Here is an 8,948-nt window from a genome sequence, read left to right as displayed (position 1 = left end):
AACATAACAATAACAAAGCAAATTACGCCCTCTGCAGTGCGTCCTGCACTAACCAATCACGCTTCGAGTATATTTAATTGACGTAAGCATTGACCAATCAGCGTGCAGGTCTAAAAGTACCCGGTCCAGCCCTCTGGGAGAATGCTAGAGATACTCGGTAATGGCGACAGGACTGGTGAGTAAAAAACTTAGAGCCCGATTACGAATAAGTGAAACGTTAATGTTGATCGGTTGAAATGGAAGCAGGCGTTGTACTAAATGGTTGTTTTTACTTCGGAGATTAAAAAGGTTGTCATTCATTGTTTCGTTTCTGACTGACAGAGATCTATAACGTTAGTTTTTTTTTCTTCATTGTGACGTTTGTTGTTTTGCTTTGTGGCTCAGTAAGTTGCCAGCCATTACAGCTAGTTATCCAACCTGCCAACTAGTTAACCAAACGAAACTGATAGCCAGCTGTCGTGTTCAGAAAGATCCCATGTTCCGTATGGTACCAAATATAAATCTTCCTTCATTCATTGCGATACTCTGTAAGGGCTTTGAACGCCATGTCTCAACTTGTTGACATTCTTTTGTTTACAGTTCAGGGAGAAGTGAGGGGCTTTCTGACAGATCACTGAGCACAAGATCTAACCCTAATCACGATTCTCTTACTATCCTAAAGCCCTGTCTGTGTGAGAGAATGATTTTTAATTAGATAAATACTTGTATTATTATTAGTGTACTAATCACGTCTATAAAAGTATTTTGTTTGATTAGATAAATAAATGTTCTTTAATAGCAACTATGCATATTAGCGAACCTGATTTCTATAACAGTGCTTTCCGGACGGATCCCAGTTCGATTTTTTTTCTTTCAGTAAATATAAATGTGAACATTGTGAACAGCTGATATTTTTCAGTCCCGTGTGAATATTGGCTGCCAGTATGACTGTTAAATCACTCGGTTTTATTTTTAAATCGAAACCAACAACCTCCTCCAGTAAATTTCATTCACTGTCATCGAGTGTTGGTGAAGATCTCGGGATTTATTAGTAATCGAAATTAAATGTCTTGTTCTCCGTCGCCTGCTGTTACGCAGTTGTGAATGAATGAGCGCAGCCGCGCATGCGCCAACTCTCCTGGCGTTTATAAACAAGGTTGCGTGCAAGAGGGTCACGTGACCAGACTGGAAGTCCGCAAACAAAGCTATTACATTTCCTTAATACAAACGTTTTAAAACCTCGATTTATTATAGAGTTTTCCTTTCGGAATCCGTGTTAATATGTGGGGACTTATAATCGAACGGTCATGTTTTAAAGCAGAAGCGAGATTACTCAATAGCCAGTATGGCCGTTCTTGTTTACATACTGCACTTAAACAAACTCAAAACTAATAAGCAGTTCTAGGGTGTATATGATGAATAATCGTTTCATTTTGATCGAGTAAGTTTATTCATATAAAAGTACATTCAATCTTAAAATAGGTGCGAGTTATTTAAGAATGGGGTTCGTTTCTAATTTGTTGGTAATTTTTGTATTTGTTCAACAATCACATCACATTGAAGCCTTATTTGTCTTTATATATGTCTCAAGCCTGCCCATGTGACAAGGTGTAATATGGTGTGGGAGGTAAAGACAGCCCCGAAAAGAGTCCAGGAATCCAAGACAGATTGCTCCAGCATGGATGAGGCCTTCGACATGCTCAAGTGTAATGAGGACCTGCCATCTTCACCAGGCTGCCCCTCTACTCGAGGCCCTATAGAATATGGTGATTCCACAATTGATTATTTTTCAGTCTTCTGTTTAGCAGTCAGTCTATTCATGTAATATTATTAATTATTATTATTATTGTCCTCCAGAGCATCGCAGCCAAACAAGCAATTGCAGTTCAGTTTATAAAGTTTATGTCTTTGTACCTCTTTTACAGATGATTTGCCAGAACTGCAGGAGGTGCAGGATGACCAGTTGTCCCCAGCAGTGTTCCAGGTTACTCCCGGTGTGTCACATGAGGAGATGCCTGAGCAAGGCTGGAGCCCACAGTCAGAGAACAGTAGCATCTCCCACACAAACTGGCTTACAGAGTTAGCCAACATTGCCACCAGTCCACAAAGTCCTTTGCTGCAGAGTGCACCCCACCCGAGGTCAGCAAAATACAGGAAATTAATCACAGAATGTATATGGCAATTTCTGTAAAATGTTCAAGGAAAAAAAATATGATCTCATTTAAAATAATATTACAAACATTTCGTATATTTACAGCATAATTTAGTACATTTCACTTTAAATGTATATTTATAAGTCTAGTTTATTTATAAGATTATTTTTGCATCACCTAAAACATTCTGTGTCTGCAGGTCCTCGCCTGTGCACATCTTTGCCCACAGTAACAGTTTACATTCCTACGCTCGGCCTCCTCAGGCCTCTAGCAGTGCTCCCAGTCCTGCTCGTAGCCACATGAGAGAGCGTCGCCGCACGAGGGTACAGTATTCAGCAGCAGATTGGAATTGAATAATTAGAACTAATTTTATGTACAATGTTACTTCAGTCATATAATACTATTGTATAAAATCGATTCTGTTGTTGAAATTATTTTAGGCTTGCAGTGAGTCAGAGTCTGGGGTATTCTGTTTGTCTTCACTGTCTGATGATGACGACATGGGATGGTCCCATTCTTGGCCCTCCACAGTCTGGCACTGCTTTTTAAAAGGTAAAGGCCACAAACAGCCACTGTCATATACTTGTGTTGACTTTTGACAAAAGGCTATGGATGATGGCCAATAAAAGATTTTTTTAAGAAAGAGATCTTTGGGTTTTGTGGGAAACCCAGCTGACCTGAACATCAGCCATTTTATGAATGAGCAGTTGAAGATGAAGTATAAGTAGCACCCTCTTCTGTTAGATTCGTGCCATTACAATATAAAAAGAACAAATCGAGAACATGGGTCAAGGGAGGGGCACAGGCACAGTCATTTGAATTGTTTTTCTTTCCACCCTGCAATTTTGGGGCATAATTCACATGGCTAGTTTGTATTGTGTTCAGTTATTTCCCTACAGCAAGATTGACAATACAATATACATATACAAAATAAATGTTTTGTTGTTTTTTTCCACAGGCACACGCCTTCGTTTTCACAAAGGGCCAAATGTGGAGTGGCAGGAGGTGGAGGATGTGGCTGAGTCTGAGGATGAGTCCGAGGATGAAGTAGGCATGCACCTCAATCCCCTTAAGGTAATATGTCCTTTATATGCATTATAAAGTTCTCCTATATGGCATTATTGAGAGTGTCCAGTGTTAACAGAGAAGCTAATAACAAACCAATTTATCTTATTAATGGTGAATGATCACCTCAAATAGATATTGTGTTTATTTTAAACATATAATATGAGTTTATTATAGAAAGGATTGAGACAGAGTAAGTGAAGCTTGTATTCATACTGACCTCTTTATTTTGCTTTGCAGACGTATGGATGTGAGGGGTTGAAACTTGTGGCCCTGGAACAGACTGTGTCATTTGGCCAGTCTGTTCTGAAATTAACCTTTGACCCTGGTTCTCAAGAGCCTGGTCTGCTAACTGCTGAGTGCCAATTGGACCATCCATTTTTTGTAAAAAATAAAGGTACATGCTGCAAATAAAGACTCATTTGAACTCATAAAACACATTTGCATGAACAACTGTCTGCCTTGTAATGTTTGATTGTTAAATTGACCTAATTTTTGTACAATATAGGTTGGTCCTCCTTTTATCCGAGCCTTACTGTGGTGCAGCACGGTATTCCCTGTTATGAAATGCAGATTGGGGACTTGTGTCTACCTCCAGGACACCGTGATGCCATCAATTCTGATGACTCAGCTGTTTTTGACACTTTCAGGAGGTAAACACTGTCTTTGTTAACTCTGCTATAGGTTTATATGTCAAAACCCCTGCTAATGGCAATTTAAGAAATTTAAGTCTTGCATGTAGTGTATACATACCTACATGGCAAAAGTATTGGGACACACAACTTCAGCCATATGTGGTTCTCCCCAAAATTGTTACCACAAAGTTGGAGGCACACAATGTTCCTTTCACGTGAACTAGGTGACCCAAACCTGTCCCAGCAGGACAATCCCCTTGTGCACAAAGCAAGCTCTGTAAATGTAGAAGCATGGGTAAAGATCTTACATCGGTTGGAGTGGAAGATCTTGTGTGGCCTGCTATAGAGCTTTGACCTCAACCCTACTGAACACCTTTGGGGTTATTTGGAACACTGACTGCCCCCCAGGCCTCCTCACTGTATATCAGTACCTGACTATACTAACACCGTTGTGACTGGATGAGCACAAATCTCTACAACCACACTCTAAAATCTAGTGAAACATCTTCCCAGAAGTGTGTAGGTTTTTGTAACATCAAATAGAGATTAAATGTGGAATGGAATGTTCAAAAAGCACATGCCAATCATATGGTCAGGTGTCCTCAAAATTTTGTCCATATAGTGTATGTAGTTTGAACATCATGTGGTGGTTTGTGAAAGCTTGCAGTTCATTCTGTTTCTCCTTGCAGTTATGACTTCACCCCTCTGGACTCATCTGCTGTGTACGTGCTGAGCAGTATGGCACGCCAGCGAAGAGCATCCCAGTCAAGTGGTGGCACTGTGAGCCCTGACTGTGACAAGCTGGAGCGTTCTGCCTCTTCCCCCAGTAGCAAATCACAACGTAGCCACTCCTCAGGGGGCAGTGGAGCCACACCCACAAAATGCAAACGGCCAATGAACGCTTTCATGCTCTTTGCTAAGAAGTATCGAGTGGAGTACACGCAAATGTATCCTGGGAAAGATAACAGGTAAACGTTAACAGTAGCTAACACATATTGCAATACTACTACAGTGACTTTCTGTTTTATGTCCCTTCCTCATTTTCCTGCCTTACAAGCTAAACGTATTAAGAAAATCATTTCCCATTTCCCCCAGAGCTATTAGTGTAATTCTGGGTGATAAGTGGAAGAAAATGAAGAACGAGGAGAGAAGGATGTACACCATGGAGGCTAAAGCGCTGGCTGAGGAGCAAAAACGCCTCAATCCAGATTGCTGGAAGCGCAAGAGAACCAACTCGGTGAAATTTCATTTTCTTACTTTAAATTCTTGAATTGATTGTAAAATGGAACAAGATTAGCATTTATCTATTTTTACATAACTTAACTTCAATTAACAAGCTTTTGTTCTTTTAGGGTTCTCAGCAGAACTAGCCAAGAATTAGGACTGGGAGCAATTGACCTATGATCTATGCCATCTATCCACCTATAGGAGTGAGGAGACTTAACTGTGATGATAAAAATATAGTAAGCATCGTTACAGTGATAGACATTTATGTATGTAGGTATGTAAACACACATATTCTGGGTTCCAGAAGTCTGAGACCACTAGTGAAAATCCTAGTCACCTCGAATTCTTTATTACTTGACTATTTTACCCAAGCGTGCAAACCTTATGATCCATTTTTAGAACAAATTAATTTCTAATCCATCATTTAAGTAATAAAACATGTTTTTGCAGAGAGTTCTAAGAAATTAGGCATGAGGAATATCGGACCTTTTGTGGAAAAAAAAAAAGTAGCTAACATTGTCAGTATCAGAGATTTGCTTACATTTAAACAGAGGGGCCTACATTTCAGAATTTTCTATTAACTTTGTTTGAAATATTTCACAATTCTATAACCTTTGTTTGTTTATTTCTAATTAGAACAAAATCTCACACTTTCAATATGGCCTCAGATTTTTAGACCCCACAATATGTGTACATACATGCATATATATGAAGCATATTATCTATTAAACTAACAGCATATATATTTTTTTCCTTATTCTTTACAATAAAATAAATAATATGGAAATGCCTTATACTTCCAAAGTAAGAAAATGCTCACTTGTATTTTCAGGTAATTTTGTATTTCTATGCTTGAAAGGTGAGACCCTGTGGTGCTATTTTAGTGAGAGCAAAGGAGCAGTATATATAGCGCAAAAAAAAAAAAAAAAAGTATATTTTTAATGTAAAAAGAGGAATTTTAGATACTAGTCAGCTTGTTTTGCAGTTGTTCATATGATATGTTATATTTGTATAACTCAAAATATTGCACAGACTCATTGTATTGCAAATGGACAAATGTTGAATTTCATGTTGATCAGTGAACCTAGGAATGGTTGTATTCTGTAGACACCAAGACACCAGCCTAGACCATGAACTGTGTGTGGGAGCACAAGCAATGTGCATATGGGTATATATACCCTCTGACTCGCCATATTATAGTGCATGACATGCTTCTACACACACACACACACACACACACACTCTTACATACACACATTTACTTGATTACAAATGAACACATTCATACATGACACCACACATTCACTCTCACATACAGCACTTCAGGGCCATGCCTTCACTGTAAGTGTTTTGTTCTTGCACTTTACGTACATACATAAACTTGTACAACCAGTAAATGTATACAAACTGATGTATTGTGTATAAAATTATATATAAATATAGTTTACTCACAATCATGGCCAAACTGTATAGTTTATTTTGTGCTTTACAGGGCTGCCATCACATTTAAAGAAAAAGAGTTGTTGATAATGTACAGGTCCATGTTCCCATTTAGTTCTTGCACAAAATATTCCTGTATCATATTATAAATAAAGTTTTAAAATGATTGTACACTCACTTATTTTGGATTGTTGGAATTTATTACCAAATAGAATACATTAGACTGTGGTTATTATACTAAACAAGTATCATTTATGAATGTCTTTCTTGATGATTGTAAACTCTGCAGAATTAATGGCATCCTTAATAAAAATGAATAAAGATTATTGTATTAAAATAAACATGACACACAATAATAAATTTTTTAATCAAGTCATAAAAAAATCATTTTTTTCTAACAAAAAAAATCATTTTTATCAAAACTATTAAAAAACTACTTAAAAATAATTGTATTGAAACAGTTGTATAGCATTTTCTTTATTATAGTTTTATCATTCTTGAAATATTTGTATAATTTTTCTTTAGTTCTCGGGCTTAAATTTTACATGTAGCCTTGCCCCATTTTTCCAATTTTCATGGAGAATGAATATAAGGCTGCACTCATCAAAAAATTTCCTTTGTCTTACATGAGACAAAAAAAGAGACAGTTGGTTGCTGATCTGCACAAATCAGATAATAGACATAAAAATAAATAAGCATACAAATTCATTATAAATAATTAGATCATGACATAATGTTTCATTTCTCTGAAACAGATGTTAATTCAACAGAAAATGGACAGGTGAGCTAGGGGGATGGGGGATGGAGGAAGGGGGGCATAAAGATCACAATTTTAACTTGTGCAGTTTATTTTTGTTTACCATGGTTTAGAATGAACTGTCAAACACTTTTTAACATTAAAATGTTTTTGAAGCCTTTTAAAAGAAAGCCTGTGTTGTGGTCTGAGAGATTTTAGTAGTTTTGGTATGTATCATTATGTTTAGTATTAAAAGAGAGCTGTAGCAAGGATATCTATTGTAAATTATGAAAAAAGATCAGTAATCTTTTGCATTGTTATTGATCACTGATGCTTCAGATGGTGGTTTGGCAGCTCTTCTAATGGAAATACCACTCCAGGTCATTTTTCTCTAATCACTATATTCTTCTAGTCATGTTAGTAATTGTAATTACTGATCTTGCAGCTGGATTCTGACAATGTTTCTCTGACCTCTTTCACAGAACTGTTTGTGTGTGAAAATACCAGGTGATCTCGACCTGTATCAGCATTAACATTTTGCTTTTTGGTGCAGCCACCTGATCGGTTGATTAGATAACTGCATGTATGTTTAGGTGTACAGATGTTCCTACTGAAAAGTGGAAGGTGAGTGTAAATGATTCTAGTTAATAATTAACAGATAAAGACATATTTTATATATATTTGTCCATTTATTGAATAATTGTAATATTATTGAGTGTAATTTATGGGTGGCTATTATTTATAGAATAGCTGAGGAAGAGTAGAAATAAAAGTATGATGTGATATATTATTGCTATGCATGATGACTAAAAATGGAGGGGGGAAAAAATCATTTCATTTGTAGGATTGTGGACCACCAAACATTTGTGTTTTATCTTTGTGACTGATACTTCAATGTGCACAGGAATAATATTTATTTGTTTTTTTACAAGTTTTAAAAGCATTACTATATTCCCACTACACAGAGGGTGTGCTCAGGTGTGCTTCATGTCTGGTCATTGCAGGTGATGTCAGTAGCTTTTTGATCTGTGGTTCAGAGGGAGCACAGCAGTTGTCAGTTGCATTTCCATGGCGGCTGTTTCCACAGAAACTTCTGCACATCAAAACAATAGAGAATCTAATGAATGTGGTAACGCTCTAGAGAACAGTGGGCCTCCTGTTGTGTCAAGTACCCTTTGAAGGCTTTAATTAAATCTTTACCCTGCTATAGAGCTTCCTCTAGAACAAAATTACACCAATTAATATGTAAGTAAATAAAGTAGGGAAATGATTCAACAAAAGCATTTTCTTTCAATATCTGCAGGTACCATTGATTTACATGATATAAAGCAGTCGTGTGGAAACAAAAACATCCTCAGTCCATGAATGAGGATTGCATGAACTTATAATCATATAGCATCCTGATCAAATTTGAGAGAAAGACCACTAGGAAATACAGAATTTGTCACAGTTACTGCTTGTCAGTAACCTTTTAGCTATATCTATTATGCTTTAGAATCAGAATTCCAAGTGTGATCTATTACTTCACTCTGACTTGATGCACCTTCTTGTTGCGCTATACTGAAAATGACCTCCAGAGGGCTCTATAACAGCACATTCACTAAAGAAGTTGGTTAGCACCTGACATCCAGTGGCTTTGGACTGACAAGTCTCAAATGATTTGATAATACACTTTTGATGGTCATCACTTTATATTTTTCTTCTCTAAAAGCT

At 37.0% G+C, this 8,948-nt stretch overlaps 2 protein-coding genes across 5 annotated transcripts in view; both read left to right on the top strand.

Moving 5' to 3' along the window:
• Positions 1 to 8,948, top strand: part of LOC310729433 (dynein light chain roadblock-type 2) — a 130,721-nt gene that overhangs the window by 16,465 nt on the left and 105,308 nt on the right. The gene's annotated exons all lie outside the window — the stretch shown is intronic.
• On the top strand, positions 107 to 6,676 carry hbp1 (HMG-box transcription factor 1). Of its 4 annotated transcripts, none has more exons than XM_083547371.1 (11): positions 107 to 175; positions 1,571 to 1,745; positions 1,905 to 2,118; positions 2,332 to 2,455; positions 2,573 to 2,684; positions 3,091 to 3,206; positions 3,438 to 3,594; positions 3,706 to 3,850; positions 4,522 to 4,800; positions 4,928 to 5,069; positions 5,185 to 6,676. In XM_083547371.1, the coding sequence occupies exons 1-11, from the start codon at positions 161 to 163 to the stop codon at positions 5,200 to 5,202; spliced, it is 1,497 nt and encodes a 498-aa protein (XP_083403497.1). In that variant the 5' UTR covers positions 107 to 160; the 3' UTR covers positions 5,203 to 6,676. The 4 variants fall into 4 exon arrangements, with proteins under 4 accessions (XP_083403497.1, XP_083403500.1, XP_083403498.1 ...); XM_083547374.1 differs by lacking the exon at positions 107 to 175 and adding an exon at positions 515 to 671; XM_083547372.1 differs by lacking the exon at positions 107 to 175 and adding an exon at positions 1,090 to 1,420.

The sequence above is a fragment of the Silurus aristotelis genome (genome assembly GCF_946808225.1).
Source record: "Silurus aristotelis genome assembly, chromosome: 7".
NCBI lineage: Eukaryota > Metazoa > Chordata > Actinopteri > Siluriformes > Siluridae > Silurus > Silurus aristotelis.
The sequence above is the reverse complement of the archived record's forward strand: the minus strand, read 5'-3'. Positions and strand labels throughout refer to the sequence as shown.